At 27.4% G+C, this 19574-nt stretch overlaps 1 protein-coding gene across 2 annotated transcripts; it reads right to left on the bottom strand.

Annotated features, from left to right (window-relative positions):
* Positions 1-12577: 12577 nt before the first annotated feature.
* On the bottom strand, positions 12578-16163 carry Arfip (ADP ribosylation factor interacting protein arfaptin). Of its 2 annotated transcripts, none has more exons than XM_011506937.1 (6): positions 15902-16163; positions 14686-14934; positions 14162-14323; positions 13672-13993; positions 13169-13346; positions 12578-12927 (listed from the first exon to the last, which is right to left on the bottom strand). In XM_011506937.1, the coding sequence occupies exons 2-6, from the start codon at positions 14894-14896 to the stop codon at positions 12775-12777; spliced, it is 1026 nt and encodes a 341-aa protein (XP_011505239.1). In that variant the 5' UTR covers positions 14897-14934; positions 15902-16163; the 3' UTR covers positions 12578-12774. The 2 variants fall into 2 exon arrangements, with proteins under 2 accessions (XP_011505239.1, XP_011505240.1); XM_011506938.1 differs by lacking the exon at positions 15902-16163 and adding an exon at positions 15700-15889.
* Between the last annotated feature and the right edge of the window lie 3411 nt (positions 16164-19574).

The raw sequence follows: 19574 nt of genomic DNA, 5'->3' as shown, positions 1-19574 counted from the left end.
AACAAAAAAAACAAAAACAAATATATACATATACGCGTATTATCAAATATTTTTAGTGCTAATTGAAGCGAATGAAAGAAGATTTGGTAAATAAAGAGTAGCGCTTTGCCTTCGAAGAAAATATTTCTTTTATTCTATGTTTTGCTATGTATTAATTTCCTTATTTATATGGGTAAGTTAAAATTTCAGTAGTATTTTAGAGTTCGGGGAAAATATTTCTTTTATTCTATGTTTTGCTTTGTATTAAATACCTTATTTATGAGGTCAAGTACAAATTTCATTAGTATTTTAGAGTTTGCTACTTTACTGGATCACATCACGATACAGCAGATGTACGACTACCTCATCCCGTTTGCAAAACTTATAATAAAAGTAATACATTTCAAACAACATAAAGTCCAAAAGTATAATGTCGATTAAGGAATGAAACTTTTGAACTCAAATATAAGCAAATATAAATGGTTATAAAAAAAAAAAAGAAAAAAGAAAAAAATCATATACTGAAAAACAATATTAACACTTATACGAGAAAAATGGAAAATAGCTCAAGGTTGATTCGTTTTCTGTTAATTGATAATTGTAATCTTCTTTTCTGCATCTTTATTTAATTTTTACCAATAGCGAGTACGCTTCTTGTTTAATACAAATTAATCGAAATATTGCGTAAAAAATTCGAGAACAAAACAAAATCTGGTCGCATAATAAAGCCTGGAATTCCTTTGTCTATGTTATATTGTCATCCAAGTCATCGAAATTACAAGATGGCTGAATAGTGGTAGTAGTGAATAGTAAAATAAAATATAACAACGATAAATACTAATATTACATAACCATATTTATGATATTCTAACTGTATTTATGATACGATACATTTATGTTTTTCACATTGAAAAACAAACGACAGATTTATAAGATTTATAATGTTTTTAGTAGTTACGAATTTAATAAACAACTAATCATTGATTCAAGACGGGGAAACATAGAAAATAATACACGATTTCTCTTTCATTCATTATTATTGTACCAAATAGAAGCTCAATAAGATACAAAAAATACGTATCTGCACTTTTTCTGTCGCGTCGAAAAGATCTTTTTTAAAGAAAGATAAAACTAGATTTTCACTTTTAAAAATGAAAAGCTCGAGTGTTTTGTGTTTGTTGTAGTTGTTGTTTTCTAGCAGTTTAAAATACATTGTCTATATCATTTAATTTTACGAGTGTACAGTAATAAAACAAATTCACGTGAAGAACTTTAGTAGATAAGGTTCATTAGATAAAAATATAAAAAGAAAACGGCTATCGTGCGACCAGAAAATCACGCTGACTTCGATTATTATGAGATACGAAGCTAATGAATAAAATATGAAAATTTCAACACACCTTGAAATGCTGCGAAATGCGAGGCTACCAAGGACGAATATTTATATTTTTTCAGCAATTGCCATTTGCTGCTTTTGAAAGTTTGGAACACCTATTAATGTTCATTGAGTTATCGTTATTTTACGGAAAAACAAATGGCAATACAAATCATTAAATTTTTTATCTATTGTATTATGCTAATACAGTATCATTGTATTGTAACAGTCTCGCACAATAGTATGGCGTACATTTTTTATCATCGCGATAAAAAAAAAAATGGAAATCAATCGATGACAAAAAAGAAAGAAAAAATCTAGTAAAAAATGGATTGCTGGTGAAAGGTACAAAAACTTTAGTATTTAGACATTTTAATTCATTCGAACATTTAAAAAAAAGCGTGATTTATTCGTCGCGAACAACATTAAATAAGGAAGATTGTGCTTAGCTGATGTTTTGGCTGATGTTACAGCAATCAGTCTCGAAGAATATTACATTCTATGACGTACTTACTAACTACTAACGAAAAAACAAGAAGATGAACAACGAATGTATATGCGTGAGTGAATTAACGCACGATTTGTTTATATATATCAAATGTCGATAAATTTCACTAAAGATCAAACAATTTTGCGCTATCTTCCATTTTCCTCTTATCACTATTATGTCTAGGCTTATTAAATGAATTTTTTCATTTTTTCCGTTATTTTATTCACATATTGTGCAAAAGTATTTTTCCTTATTAATTTGATACAGAGATAAACTTTTCACGTGCACTTATGTCGGTATCTTTTTTTAAGACCAATTCGAGATCAATCAAAAAGAAAAAAAAACCTTATAACGAATAAAGCAGAACAAAAAAGTCGTCATATTTTACATAAAATTTACTTGACAATATATTAATTGATAAATTAAGTTTGCCACTTGACGGATATTTATTAATCTAAGAGTTAATAGATTACTATAGTTAAGGAGGAATATATGAACCTGCGGTCCAAGTTGAAAATCCCATTGGTAAAAATGAGATGAAAACAGATGGATATATGCAAATGTGTACATTAATAAAAATATGTTTTCGGTATGTGTTGCTTGTAGTATTGTAGTTAATAATGACACGTGTAAGCGTTATTTAAACCTCATATATTATCGTGCAAAGAGACGTCTTCTAGTAAGGAACGCCAATGATCACGCGCGTGCGCACGTGTTGCGATGTTCCACTTTTTTGTTTTTTTTTTGTTTTTTTTTGTTTTTTTTTGTTTTTTTTTTTGTTGCTTTCGTCAACTTACATAATCATATATACTATAGCATATATATTATTCGTAGAGCGATGAAAAATCTAACGTAAGATTCAATGAGAGCAAGAATAATAAAAAAAAAAAAAACTCAAAAGTTACATAAAGATAATAAAAAAGATATAATATATATTACAAACGTGTATAAAAATGATGTATAATTTAATTTAATTTTTTAATAACTAATTAGTAATTTTTGTATTAAGATTTATATATTTACGTAAAGCAATATTATTGTGCGCTAACTTTTTTCTTCTTTTTTTTTTTTATAATGTAAAGTATATATCTTCATAAAGAAGTTAAAGTGATATTTACACAATTCAGACGACGATAATAGAACATAATGAAATTAAAATTCGAAGACAAAGCCATTTTTAACGCAGTGTTATATATAAACTAAGCGTATGTTTCACCTACTTTCATTTCCTTACATTTGACGTTTAAACAATTAGTATATGTATATACTTGAAAAAGGGCTTGCAGAGGAAGTAAAAAAAGAAATACTTTTCTAAGGACGAGATTCATTGTATTTCAAGTATGCTTTAGAGCAAAAATATTGTATATTAAGCAGGAGTAAGAAAAATAGTTAGCCAATTCGATGGCAATTTCTATGTAAGACTTATATAGTAGTGGTATTATTAATACAGGAGACAAAATCTCGGTAAATAAACATTGTGATCAACATGATATATAATTACTAGAAATGGATTCAGTATAGCATGTAGTAAAACGGTAAACGCCAGTCGATAACTCATGTATTGTATGCTCGTATAAAAATCGTAATACCAGCAACGTCGTTGTGTCTCATTGGCGAACTTGCGAACATTTTTAAGTGAATAGGAATGAAGCGAGGGAGGAAAAGGATATTATTCAAGAGACTGATTTGAATATTTTATTCAATGTTTAAGTAAAGAATGGCAAACATTATGTGGAACATAATACCTTAATTAAATAAGGGCGAGTAAATGAACTATTAATGCCAAGTGATACCGTCGTGAACGTAACAAAAAATATCTCTTACATATAATAATACACTTTATACTAAAAAGAAAAAAAAGAGATCGTTAAATTTTAAAGATCCACCTTGTGTACGATTTTAGCTATACAACGGAAAGCTGTGTATTTCCCTGTCTCTCTCTCTCTCTCTCTTTCTCTCTTTCTCTCTCGCTCTCGCTCTCTTACGCCCACGCGCACACATACTCTTACACATACACTTACACTCTCTCCCTTAATATCCTACTCTTTCTTCCTTTCTTTCTCTTTTTTTTATGCCTTTGTGAGGGTTCGAGCAAAAGCCAAGAATTTAGATCGACAATGAGGAAGAGAGATCCACACATTACATTTCTTATTATGCAAGCCAATTAAGAATAAGAGGCCAATCCGTTACTGATAACCGCATACTGATTAGGCCCCGTCAATTGTTTTCGATTCACCAAAGCGTGAATCTCTCCTTTGGATATGTGTGTTGAAATTAGATAAGCATATCGGCAACACCATTTCCTCCTCTGCGAAATCGTTCACCCGTAATGAAAGCTGGATAGAAGGGGACAGAGAGAGAGAGAGAGAGAGAGAGAGAGAGAGAGAGAGAGAGAGAGGCGTGAAGTATGATGTTCATTATGATTGTGGAAATACGCCGAAAATATACTTGTAAACTTCGATAAATCGATGATCCCGGAATCTCAAGTAATTTATAATACAGAAAACAAAAGAAATGTTCATAATATCGATGTATACTGTATAATCAGTAGCGAAGTGACCAGAATAGTAGATAAAAAAAGAAAATAATGAGCGCCCTTGATTCATTCTGGTTGAAAAACGAGGGTGTGTCTGTAAATAATTATTTTAGTCGTTAAAATGAGAGGCTCGCAAAATTGTATCAATTTGTTGTCCTTTAAAGAGTTGATGCTACCACGGAATTAAGTCCGTGCTAAAAAAGTATATAAATATATTAACTTATGCAAATATACAAACATAAATGCATTAATACATACAGACAAACATACATACATAAAAATAAATATGAGAAGTATAAATTTCATTAAGTTATTTAAATGAATTAACGGCTGTACAAAGTGTTAGTGTAGTGTGAGATGAAATGTTGAAAATAAAGACAAAAATATTATATATATAGAAGCAAAAAGGGATATTGAGGTAATACAAAATAGTGGAAACGCTCGTTTGTAAAAGTTTAAGTGCATTAAACGACCCTTATTGTTTTAAAATGATTAGCATTATGTACACAAGCGTGCGCGCGCGTGCGCGCCCACACAAACACACGAAAATACACACACACACACACACACACATCTATGAAAAACGAAGAAATGTTTAGTAAATGCAAAAAAAGATAGCATTATAAAATTAGTTAACTGAGTAGTATACAGATGTAGATAAATAATGGTTAAAAAACAAAAAAAAAGTATGCAAAATGAAATAACAGAATTATATTGAGAAATATGTGTAACACAATTTATATATAGTTGTATATATATATATATATATATATATATATATATATAGAGAGATATATGTATAACACAATTTATATAGATATGTATATATATATATATATATATATATATATATATATATATAAATATGATTTAGTTAATCATTATAATCTTACTTATACTTTTGCCGTTATAGTGCGAAAAAAATAAATGCAAAAAATAATATGCATGTATACAATGAACAAAAAAATATTATATTGTGCGCGTACACCTTGGCCCAAAACTGCAATTACGTACGCAAGAAAATATATGAAAATAAAGCATAAATTATAAATAAGAGAACTCAAAGTAATAAGAAAGTTATTTATACGAGTCCATAAATTTTTGACTCAATTGATTATTAATATTATCATTATTATTACTATTATTATTATTATTATTATTATTATTATTATTATATTAATTATAAATTATCACTATTATTACAGAAAGAAATAGAAAGTTTGAGAATTTTTTTTTTGTTTTGGGAAAAGTGAGTTTGTATGAATGGATGTATTCTTATAGCAAACAATGAACGTATATGCAATAAATGAATCTGAGTGATACAAAATAAAAATAAAATGATGTCTAATTTAAACATACCGAAAATATTCGTGTAAATTATTTGATAACTAATAAAGTGGAAAGAAGAAATAAAAAAAAAGATGACAGGACACATTCTATGGCGCTGAAGATCGAAGGCTCACGGCAGCGTACAGACAGAAAATTAAAAATTTCATAATATATATATATATATATATATATATATATATATATATGCGATATTTGTTATTATTATTATTCTTATTATTCTTCTTTTTATTATAATTATTCTTAGTCTTATTATTATTATTCTTCTTCTTCCTCTTATTATTATTATTATTATTATTATTATACAAATCAATAGAGAAAATAAATAAAACTTACACTATGAAAGTGCAGTTTAACTGACGTCTCGAAAATAAATATAAGAATATTGCGCTATTATATATTAAGTTATATAAATATATTGTTATGAAAAGTCCCAATTATGTAATACAAAAATTACAAAAAAATCAGTGCACTGAGTACATGAAAAAGATAATAAATTAATAAAGAGCAATCGACAAATCTTAAATTTTCTGGTATTTTTATTTAACAGATTTCATAATTATTATTATTTCTTAAATATATATACAAATTTTGATATTGTTGGTTTTATTAGGTGTAAAATTTCTTTGAATACAGTTATTTTATTAGTGTTTTTATAAATTACTCTCTGTAAAGTAATTTTTATTAATTACAATACAAAAGAAAAATACAATAATTTATATTTTTCTTATATCAAAATAGACCTAATCATTAAAGCTGATAAATGAAAATATTATGGTATGAATTCAATTTTATTACTAGAAAAGATAGTAATAAATGTAAATAGTATATTTACGCAATTTTTTCTATTCGGTATTCGATGCGGTTAATTTGATCTAAAAATAGCCTTATATTGACGCTGTTCTGAATTTTTTGTTTTGTAAAATCCATGGTTCTGATAATGAAATAACTCCAACAATATGCACACGTAAATGAATGTATACACCAAGTAACCCCCAACTCCTTTATAAGACAATCGACGTTAATGCATAAAAAAAAGATAAAAATAATATGTATGGCTTATCTAATGCCTGTTGCTTGTAATGATTCGTAATGTTGTACAATGTAATGGTAATGGCGTAAATAACATTAATTGTAATTAATAAATTAATTGTAATGGCGTTAAATAAATATCTTATTGAATTAAGTAAAATCTATGTTTGAAATGAAGTTTTAGGTATCGTGTATGTGCTGTGGGGATATTTATATCAATTTAATGTTTTATAAAACATTATCTTCTATAGATTAGTCAATTAATTTTGTTTATGTGTAATTTCTTAATTTTGCCTCCAATTTTAATCATAAAATATATCTTGAGATTATTATAAAAACATTTATGGAGAAAATAAATTCGCTATTCAATCTTTTTCATAATAATTCATAGCTTCGAATGAAATATATATATTTATTTAAAAAGATTTATCATCATTTATTTTAGTTTGGTTATTAAATTTTTAAATATATTTTTATCTCTCATTTTAGTAAGATCTCAAATATCTATAAATATTGTGAAATATTTTTTATAGATTAATTATTTTACTTTTGCTAACATTTTAATGTGATGCTTATCACTTACTCTAACCTTGACGTAATGTCATGTATAGTTTTATTTTTTATTAAATGACAAAGATTAACGATTAGTTACACTTATCGCCACTCATTGTATAATCACCGATAAACATTCGAGTTAATACTTTATTTTAAAAATCAGGTGAATCATTATTAAATGCTGATAGTATATCATGATAAATATGTCATATTGAATGCAATATTTCTTCCTGATTTCTTATTTGTTTAAGAAATGTAAAATAAAAAATCTACGAATATTCAAACATGCGAAGATAATTAAAAAAATTTTTCATATAACAAACAAATTTTATATGATTAATATTTAATAAATTAATAATTTTGCAATTACACAAGGTAAATTTATTCCATATAATAACTTAATTTGTATATACGAATATTTCTTATACTTAAGCATTATTTCCAATTAAATATATCCCTATCTACAATTAGTATATTCGTATAATAGATATAAAAGAACTTTTAATATAGAATATGGATATTCTTTATCGTTTTGTTGTTTCTAAATATTTTCATAGCCCTTTATATGCTCATTATGTCATTATTGATGTAAATAAATGAAATTCTTTATATTCAGTAAAGTAACCTTCAAACCGTCAATTAAGCTAGTTCACACGCGATATACATTAACGGCACTTTAACATATTCTCGATTTGTAGAATTTATCAACAAATAAATCATTTCCGCGGAAAACGAGAAAACATAAATATATAAAAATTATGATATTATGATGTACACATGCAATGATATATCGAGTGAATGATACAGAAACCGGACAGTCATTAAAAATTAGAGGCCACGCGCAGATGGCATAATTAATTGACCAAATCATTTTTTTTTTCTTTAATTATTTAAGTCAAATTTCATTAAATTAAAAAAATGTAATTATTATCTTTGTTGCGGAAATTAAAAATTTAATGATCGCAAAAAGTTTGTAAATTTATCTGTATTATTGATCTTTGATATTCGCAACAGAATTTTTATATATTTTATATTTTATAGATCAATGGTTTCTATTACAGTTTTCGCGATTATCAAAGACAAACAATACCAATAAATGCATAGCCAAGTAGTAGTTTATCAAATTCTCTTAAAAATGTGCACTTTGAAAAATTATTATTTTTGTGTACAAATCGTGTTTTGAAAATATGATTAAGAAAAAAAAAAATAAAAAACCGTCAAAATGTATCTAAAAAGCTTCTAGTATTTAGACTAAAATATTTAGACTTTAGATACAAAATTTCGATATCTATTTTTTTTTTCACGTCTCAATAATATATTTTGATTATTTATATCCAATCGTGAGATTACATTTTTTAATAATAATAATAATAATATTATTATTTATAATATTTACCAAGATATTGATTTGTATTTTTCATATTTGTATATTGATTTGTATATCAATATACTTTCAAAGATGGTAAAATTAATTCAAGGAATTACTTTCACAAGCACATTTCAAATGCCTGTAGGCAAAATAAAATAGTAGATATTAAATTGTATTTGTTTGATTTTTTAAAAATTTTATTTATTAATTTTATAAATGTTATCTCGTATCCATCAATTGTTTAACACAATATTAAAGGTATTATATCTTTGCTTAAAAGGATTTTAAGATTACTCATATTTAAAATTAAATATTAAATTAATTAATGTGTAATAAAAATAATAAATGATTAGTATAAAGTTTTATCCTTTATATAAAATAGACTTTCATTAATTTAATAAAACTTTCTCTAAATATTTCAACTTATTATTACACATAATTAATTAGATGTTGATTCATCTTACATATTCTTATTGTATCTTCATTTTTAAAATTAAATATAGTAACTTAAAATGTTAGGTAAATATTTTTAAGTAGTAATAGTAATTAGATTTAATGATACAATGTGTAATTATTCATTTCATTGTAAATATTTGTAATTTGTGATATTTGTAAAATTGAGATACCGATTACAATAAACGCAATTTAAAAGAGAAGTTTACTTTATTTAGGAAAAGGAAAATTGTATCGGCAATTATATATTATTTGAGCCTTATTTCAATTCCTAAAAATAGATTAGCTCGAAGCTGGAGAGGAGTTCTTAAAAAACTTAGTTATAAGAAATAATGTAAACGTTATTAACCACACATAAATAAATACAATAAAATATATAGATTATATAGATTATATAAATGGATAAATTGAACAAGTTTATAAAAATATGTTTCACTTTTAATTAACAAATAAAATTTAATTTAAAAATAAAGATAAATAATTATTTTTATAGTTAAAATTTTAATTAAATTAAAATATTTATGCATTTTAGAAGAATAAAATATAGATATTATCGTGTGAAATTGATTACATTATATAATAATAAAATATTTAACTTGCTTTCAACATCTAATTATAAAAAATAAATTTTAATTTTATAAATTTACTTGCATTGCTATGAAGAGAAATTATATATATATATATATATATATATATTTTTATAAATATTATGATGCACATGCAAATGGAACAGATAATAAAAGTATTAAAGGGATCGATCGACAAAATATGGGATTTGATTTTTATTTAATTTTTTCATAGTCGCGGAAATGTTAATACAACAAAGAGATATTAAATTAATAATGTTTATTTAAAAGCCTTCTTCAAATTAAAAAATATACGGATAATTTTATTAAACAAAGTTTGTAAGATCATTGTTCACACGTAAAATTATTTTATAACAAAATGTTTCTTTCGAAAATTTATATAAAGCATTAACAATATTTCTTACATAAGACTATTTTAAGATTATTTATTCTCTTACATAACATCCATTTCACAGACATAAACATAATTTATTATGAATTATATAAAATTTATAAAAACTTATCAACATTAAATTTAATTTTTAGTCGTACATTTTGTAAATAATTTTACTCTAAGATATTAGTGAAATTCGTTACTAAGCAACGAAATATAAAATTCTAAAAATTATTCTACAATAAATATAAGATATTCTTTTCTTTACACGTATCAAATGTGACAAAGAAGAGTACAAAAGGTAGCATAAGATAATAAATAATTTCCTTAAAAGCAGATGTTAATCAAATTAAATGTATAAAATCGAGCGTATATTATAATTAAAATATTATAAAACTATAAGGAGCACGCATTAAGACAATTATAATTTGGATTTGATAGTGACGAAATAAATACAGATAGGTTCGTTATAGAAACCAATTATTATTCAATTAATCAAAAACTCAACGTATTTCATTCATTATTGACTCGGTACACCTTCGTATAGACAATTTTTTTTCTTGTATTTGAAATAAAAACAAAATAGAACATACATATTAATTGAATTCCTGTGGTACTAATAATTACTTTCATTCTCGTTTTCTTATTTTTATGCCAATTACTGTATTATTGTTTCATAATTTTATGACTTTGTGTTCACATTGTATTTATTGGCGAGCATATCAGGGTAACATAAATCGAAAAATGATAACTTATTGATGTTTTTATTTTTTGTTTTTTTTTTAGTCTCAATTTACATAGCGATTATTTCGATTTTTATTCTTCTTTCATTCTTATCCGACAATATCGTCAAGATTACGAATTTTCCGGCACACGAAGAAGGCGATTCAAGGCTATTCTTCGAATTTACGCCTTTCTTAAGGAACATATCGAGCCTTTGTTTATAATATTTAATTGTAATTTACGTGAAAGTCGCCAATTTGTTAAATTTTAATCGTAAGATGCTTTTGATGTCACCATAATGCACCATAATTAAATAAAATCATGTTTTTTTTTTTAGAGACCTTAATTCGTTACTTCTTCTTTGAAATATATAATAAGAACACAAATGATAATTACAAAATGTTTTTATATGTTATTAAATTCAAAATCATGTCAAGGTGTGTTAATGTTTAGATTTAAAATTTTTTTTCCGAAATATTCATTTAGTATTTTTTTTTCCAAAATTTAGAATATCATATAATCAATTATAATAAATGGAATAAATTTAATAAATTATACACGAAAGACCTATTAATAAATTGGTATAATAGCTGTAGCTTTATATAATAGCTATAAAATAAAATAAACTATAATAGCCATAAAATAAACGCCTAATATTTTTATTTCATTGTGCAAATTAGTTACTTTACCAAATCTTTAAAATTTTTTTTAAATAGTTCAATATAAGATTTTATTTATTGATAAATTATTTCATATCAAGCAGCATCTTAGTAAATTACAGGAGACAAAATTAAAATAGCATAATTAATAATAAATAATATATAGCATTAAGATTTGAGGCTTCTTAGTTTAATAAGGATATCAATATGTCAAATTTGATAAAGTTTATTAAAGAATACGAGATATCCTTCACTGCCTATAATTTAAAATACATAACCCACTTATAATAAGTTCATAGTGTGTACAGTACAGTATATATGAACGACTCCTTTATAATTATAAAATTAATTCGAAAATAATTTCACAAGCAAACATAAATATTTTTAAAATCTTTGCCCGCACACACATACCATATATATATATATATTTATATACATACATACATACATACATACACACACACACACGCGCGCGGACACAGATATATGATGACAATAATCTTTTAATTTATTTTTTACTTGTCACGGTAGTATTATATTAATTGTAAACAATAGTTAAAGATCATAAACTACTTGACTAGTATCATAATTTAAATTTCTCTAATTATTATTAGAGGGATTCTTATTCTTATGAATGATTGCAGCTCAAATACTTTAGTCGATACTTTATGTAATCGAGGATACAAAGCCTCGATTAAACCTTTCAAAACCTATCCTAAGGTAAATAGGAAGTCTTATTTAATTAAAGTGAATTACATGATGATTCGATAAACGTAATATTAAATAAGAAATCAATTAATTATTCAAATGAAAAATTCTGTCCTTACGTATTGTCAATTTAATTTACGTAAAAACAATACTAGGTTTTTAATACTCGTTTTTTCTTCATATTAAAATTATAAACAAACAAATATTTTAATTATAGTAATACTAATATTACCAAGAAATAATTGAAATATTCCAATAAAACTATTGATAACAACAAATTTTATGATAATGAGAGCCATTTTAAATTTATTTAAATTCTATCTATAAATATTTTCATATACTCACGTCCAAGCGTAAAGAGTTTTTATATAAAACATTTTTTACCCTCTTTCTTGCTCTCTCAATTTTTTCTTTCAATATTTTTCAAGCTCTCTCCTCTTTCATTCTTAATTTCTCATATCCAATGAATATCAACGACTTTATTTGTCTCGGTCTTTTTCTCTTTAAGATGTACATATTTAGAAATATGATTTTATTCAGAAGTATCATAGGAATGTACCAAATTAGTGGAACGAATTTTTCTATAAATTACTGTTCAAGCCAAGAAGGCAATGATGAATTTGGGGATTTAACTTTTATGTTAAATTGCTTAAGTGTTGCTTCTAATGCTGTTTGATTTCCAGAGAAATATGCTGACACTGCATTGTGGAATAGTAGAAGCTGCTTGTGCATTACTTTGATCTGTGTAAGAAAACGAATGATTTGAACAGTAGTAGTTTATAAAATTCTATTTCTGTATAATTTAATGAAATAATTTTTAATATTTCATAATTTTAAGTTAATATAATTAAATCTTATAAAAACTTTTATTAATAGCCGCTTTCAAATTGAAAATGTAATATGTTTCAATGTATAATATTACATTTAATGATAAATTAATTTTACTTTAAGCTAATTAAATTTAAGCTAATTGAATACTTACTCTATTTTCATCTAAAAATTTAAGTTTTATTGAAACATCAGCACGTAATTTTTCAAAATTTTGCTTATGTAAGTCATAATTTTGTTGTGCTTCCTCTAATTTAGCAACGTTATTTCCATCAGTTTTAGCAGCCTGTGCTAAAGCCTCTAAATCTGTTCTGTACGCATCATATTCTATTCTGCAAATATTAATATTAAAATGGTAAAAATAATAAATAATAATAAAAATAAACTTAACGAAAAATACAAAAACAAAAAAAAATACAAATAATAAAAAAAATATACAAATTTAATACACAATACTAACAAAATGTATTGATTTTAATATGCTAGTGTGACTATTAGTTATATTTCAAAAAATACATCTTTCATTTCGAATGAAAAATAATTCCGGGCATTAATAAATACGTATCGAATACTAGAAATGCTGATAATGCAACAATACTATTATTATTTATTAACAACGATTATCTTTCTAAGTTAATATTTATTATTAAATAATACCTAGCAGTTTCATATTGTCGAACAGTGAGCAAAGTATCCTCAATTGTTTTGTTGCAAAGTGTATTAACGGATGAGACAAAGAAGTTTAAGGCCCCTAAGAGTGTCTCGCCATTTTTGGTCAAATTTCTTTGCGTTTCGGCATTATACAAAAATTCTTCTTGCAGCTCTGGTGATTTTTGAGCCAATTCGGAAAATGCCTCGCCCAACGAATGTTGCGTCTGAACTACATGATGAAAGTGGGATGCCAGAGCCCTGGATAATCTTAATAGATTGCAATATTTCCTTTGGGTATCACGTAATAATTCTATTTGAGTTTCTAGCTCTAAAATTACCATTCGATGAATTAGAATTTCTTATTTATTATAATAATATACTTGAATAGATATAATCAATATCATAACGAAGCCATTGTTACAAAATTATTTAACATTTCAAGTTATTATTTTTTTTCTTTTAATTCATGCCTAATCTGTATTTTATATCTTTTTACCTGAGTCTATAGTACGAGAAGATTTTCCAAATGTTTCATAAACACGTTGTTTAGTACATTTATAAGTAGAAATACTCCAGTTTTTGATTGTTTCTATTTTACTTTGCGCGGCACGTATTGCTGCATCTCCATTCTGGACAGGTGAATTTGGTGTTGTTGTTACTAAAATATTTAAAATGACATTTATAATTATTTTACTTTAAATATTTATACTTAAATTGTATAATATACGATATAATTGAATAGAGTTATTTTGAATATTACTTTGTTATGGAATGAAGAAAAAATAAATCAAGATATTAGAAATAATAGAATATTAAATGAAAGTAAAAAATAGCGATAAAATGTGGTAAATGCTTTCAAAGCACAAAAATGCACAACAGTAGTTAATAATGCCATTTCATTTATGGTTCTTTTATTACTTTTTTAAGCAATAATAATTAGTGCGTACGTATTCTGTATCTTGGGACAAAATTTTTCTACATATAATATAATGTCGATCGAATAACGTAGAATTAACGTACACGACTGAGATGTGTACATGCCAAGACTTAAGTTCATTGTGGCTGGTCTTGTTGCCGATTGGTTCTCTTTTGCTCGATTATTATTGGGCATGTGTGGCGGAGGTGTTCCAGAGTGTACTGCATTATCACTTTCGTTAAGCGATGGGGCATCTTTTAACATTTCATGAATACTGCGTTCCATTCCCGAAGATGTTATATTAACTTGTGGCATATCTTAATTACTTAAATAGCAAAAACTATTCACACTTTCTGAAAAATAAGAAAGAAATAAATGTATTTGTTATAAAAATTTAATACATTGAGGCGTATACTTGTTGTAAAGGAATTCCGCTATTAGATAAAGGGTGATAAAATTACGGTGTTAATTTTGACACGTTAATTTTATAAATCTCTACCTTATAGTATATAGTTGATGCTGTAAAGATCAATTTTTTAGAATATTGGAAATAATAATTCTATATCATAAGTATATATATTTAAACAGAGTGTTATGCAATATAACATAGACTTAACATTTTACGACAATATGCATATACATAATGAGAATAGTATTTGTCAAATGTGTTTGTTCTACAATAATATAATAAGAATCTTACTATGATGCAGCAAACCAATCAATATCAGAAGGATAAGACTTTGCCAATCACTGTAGCAAAGTTAACTATATTCTTCTTTTCTATATTAAATATCATTTCTTGCAACTAATTTTTGCAATTAACACACGTAATATTATTAAAAATTCATAATATTCAAAAGATATTTATAACGCTTTCAATCTTGACTAGCATTGCAAATAGACTTGTTACACACGCACACGCACACGCACACGCACACGCAAACATACACATACGCATACGCATACGCATACGCATACGCATACGCATACGTATACGTATACACAGTACTCCCTAGTAATTATCAATTACAATGATACAGCGATAGTTTGGCAATGTAGTTTTGCTGCAAGCACCGAACACCGTCTAATTTTCATAAATTAAATAACAAAAACGTTACCGTTCATTCAAGCCAATAAGTAAATTTTCTTGAAACGAAGTGCTTCGTATGGTAAATATACTGTATCACGTAGAGATAAGTTTCCCAATAAACGGCCAACTCAACAATAACTTTCCACGATCCAGTCGTTGAAAATCTCCCGATTCAAAGCAAAAAACGAGCAAGATATATCGTAAAAATAACGAAGGACCGAACAACTCACCGACTCATCTCTCCCTGGTCCCGTTGATAACTCAGGATGCGACGAGACTCCATGACGTCATGCTCGAAGGTGCAAATATAACTCGGGAGTCGCGGGGCGTTGTTGGCCACACTACCGCACTCGCGGCCTTCTTTTCAAGTCGTTTACGATTAGGTTCGTGTCGTCCTCCCGTGATTAACAAAAACACGAATGATCTGACCTTTAACGAGGTCGCGGATGGTTATGGCTACGGCAATGACAATGACAACGACAAAGACAAAGACAACGATGACGACGACGACGACGACGACGACGACGACGACGACGACGAAGACGAAGACGCGAGTCCTTACTCCGTCTTTCCTATTTCTTTACCTTTATGGGAGCTTATAAATATAGCGGCCTCTTTCATGGTGCTTACGAGGTGTACGTTATTCCGTAAGATTTTTGCGATCGCGTAAGTTAACATTGGTCGGTAAGTCAGAAAAGTCGTCTCTCGAGTTATTGTTTTGGCCGTTAGGTGTAGACGTGCGATGTTTTATGAAATCGCCGTCATAAACGTTGAGATGGCGAGAGGAATAAGAGTATTAATTCAAAGTATTAACGCAACTAAATTGTCACGCAATTATTGAAAAAAGTCGAAAAATGTTCGTTACATTAATATTTTTTTCAATGAAAGCTACAGCGGGAGTAGTACATTTATGGGGTTTTTGTAAGTCTAAGCTTGACAGATAAGTGGATTGTTTAATTTTATAATGAAATCATAATAATAATAATAATAATAATAATAATAATAATAATAATAATAGTTTTAACGACAATTTTAGGAATTATGAATTTTTACGTCAAACGCTTTCTTTCAACTGTGCAGCATTTCTACGTAAGTACATTAAAAAATTTATTTCAAAGACTGGATTGATATCGAAGACTATGTCAACTAAATAACGTCCTTCACCCTTTTTTTAACGAGATAATTTAGCTAATTCATAATATCTTTCATTATTTTGAATTTCGTATGCTTTCCGTGCTTGAATTTCTCAGTAATTTCCAAACGATGCGCATACAATATACGGAATCGAAATTATGACATTCTTTTTAATTTAATTTTTTTTTTATTCATTTTATGGAAAATCGAAAATACGTTTCTTCAATTATTGATTATCCAAATGAACAATAAGTTATAAAAATGAATTTCTTGAATATTCATATCTATATCTAAGGATTATGTTAAATTGAAAAAATCACTTTCTGTTATAATTTATCATTATAATGTAACGGCCAATTGATTAATAAAAATTAATAATATTAATACAACGAATTGAAACGTAGAATAAGAATAAATTGCATATTGTTAGAGTGAAAGAATAACGGCTGTATGCAAAGAACTTATTTTATTTCAATAAATTGCTAATTACATTACAATATACCAAATTATTGTACATTTGTAATTTTTAAGGATATGTTAATCATTATTTATGCTTACAATTTGCATAGTAATGATTTTTTAAGGCTTCGTTTTGCATGTGAAACGTTAAGAAATGAGAAAATATTTTTCAATTCTAATAATGTAGTGTCGTTGGCATACTTAAATTCTTATGTTCACAATACAAACTTGTATAATTAGCGCGTAACTTTAATTTGCTAAATGAATTTTGTAAAGAAAACTGTTGCAAAATGTTTTACAATTAAATTTCAAATACATTAAATCGATGATAATCAACAATCACGGTTCTCATATAAAGAAACACGCGCAATTCATTATTCAATTTATTGAATATGTGAAACAATTCACTTTTCTTAAAGGCCAAAGCAATATAACGGAGACTGGATTTTTGTAAGAGGGATGGACGGTGATGTAAATCCGAGAGTGGACGCATTATCTCATTAACTCTCTCTCTCTCTCTCTCTCTCTCTCTCACGATTTATCCGATTGTTTTTAAATATGCGACACTTTCGTAAATTTCATAGCTGATTGTTGCGCGATTGTAATCAGTATGAAACACATTTTTCGGTTATAGATTTAATAACGTCGATATTAATGTTTGATAAATAACAATTCAATTAATAAATAGTATGTGCAGGCATGAACGATAAATGGCTTCGTTAATTTATCGAATTAATTATTATTGAATAATAATGAATGCAAAGTGAAAGTGGTCGAAAAAGCTTTTCCCCCTCTATTATCAAATGCTCATAATACTTATTACTTTTCCTCGCTCGTTCATTACTTATGCCTAACTTTAAATTACTTATGTTAAAACATCGGACTTGAGTATTGCGATCTATACGCACAAATCGCTGAATGCACTCAAGTCAAAAGCATCACTGCGTAATAAAAGAGCCGAGCCTTTACTATTTTTCAATGCATTTTTTTTTCCACCGTGGGAAATGCATTCAATTTCGCAAAGTTACACGACATAAAAATAAGTTATTATTTATGAACGTTTTAAATCAATCAGCGCGCGCGCGCTTTTTTTTTTCTCTTGTTCAAGTATTCTAATGCGTTCGTGTGCGCAAGGCTATAAAATTGGACGAATAAGTTTTCAAGGTTATCAGAAGCATCGTAATAGCGCCAAATAAAAACATCAATGATATTGCATGGGAGAAAATCGTTATTACAATACGTGCGCGCATTAAAGAATACAGAGACTTATTTGAGCGATCGGGCGACCTTCGCTTCGTGAAAATGCGGGCGCATCAGATGCAGAAAATATTAATGTAACGGCACAATTTACATATAATACTGTAATTCCCGCTTTTTCACCTGGCTATCCAGCATACCGAGGTTGTAACTAGCATGCGCCATTACTAGGGGAAATTAACGGAAGGGAAATAAGCTCAAAGCAAAGATAAGAGGCAAAGATGGAGAAAAACCTTGAGAGAGCGAAATTTTGCCTATCCAATATGAAATTAAGCGAGTGCAAGAGCGATCCGATGCGCTCCACACAAAAATGGAGCACACGCGCAAAAAGTCTCTGCTCGTAAAAGTGCTTTCGCAATAACCGTGGCTGATCCCCTCCCGCCATAGCCGTATTATCCCGAAAGCAGAAGCAAAAAGAAAGCCGGCGCTTAATCGCGGCAATCAAGAGCGAGGCCCTCGTATCGCGAATAATAATCCGCGCGGGGCGACGTCCGAAAACGGTCAACGAGGTCACGCGCCGACCGACGATGTTTATAAGGAGAGAACGAGCGCCCCGGGGAAAAGAGGTATAAAGCAACAAGGGTAATACCAGTGCATCTCTCTCTCTCTCTCTCTCTTTCTCTCTCTCTCTCTCTCTCTCGATTGCGAATAAAATGTATTTCACAATGTTTTATGTTACGTGCTGCTTACGTGATTTTGGGGGAGGAAGGAGAGTTTTTTTTTTAAATCGGTGGGCTGTCACTTTTTAATTTGTTTTTGAAGGTGATATTTATTTTTGGGATAAAATTAGCCTTATGCTTGGCGATTCTTCTGTCAAATATACAAAGGCTGTCGGGAAAAGCAGCGGCCTTCGAGAATTTTCGACATTTATATATAATTAGTGTTAGACGAGGAATTCGTTGTATAGTGGAAACTCATAAAAGTACTACGAATCAATGTATTAAGGATACAATGATAATAGTTTAATCTCTGCTTTCTCATTTCGGATAAATTTCGTCCGAGTATAGGGAAATTTTTGTAAATTTTGATTAATTAAATTTAATAGAAGAACGT

Source organism: Ceratosolen solmsi, unplaced genomic scaffold (genome assembly GCF_000503995.2).
Source record: "Ceratosolen solmsi marchali unplaced genomic scaffold, CerSol_1.0 scaffold6, whole genome shotgun sequence".
Lineage (NCBI taxonomy): Eukaryota > Metazoa > Arthropoda > Insecta > Hymenoptera > Agaonidae > Ceratosolen > Ceratosolen solmsi.
This window is presented reverse-complemented; position numbering and strand designations above follow the sequence as displayed.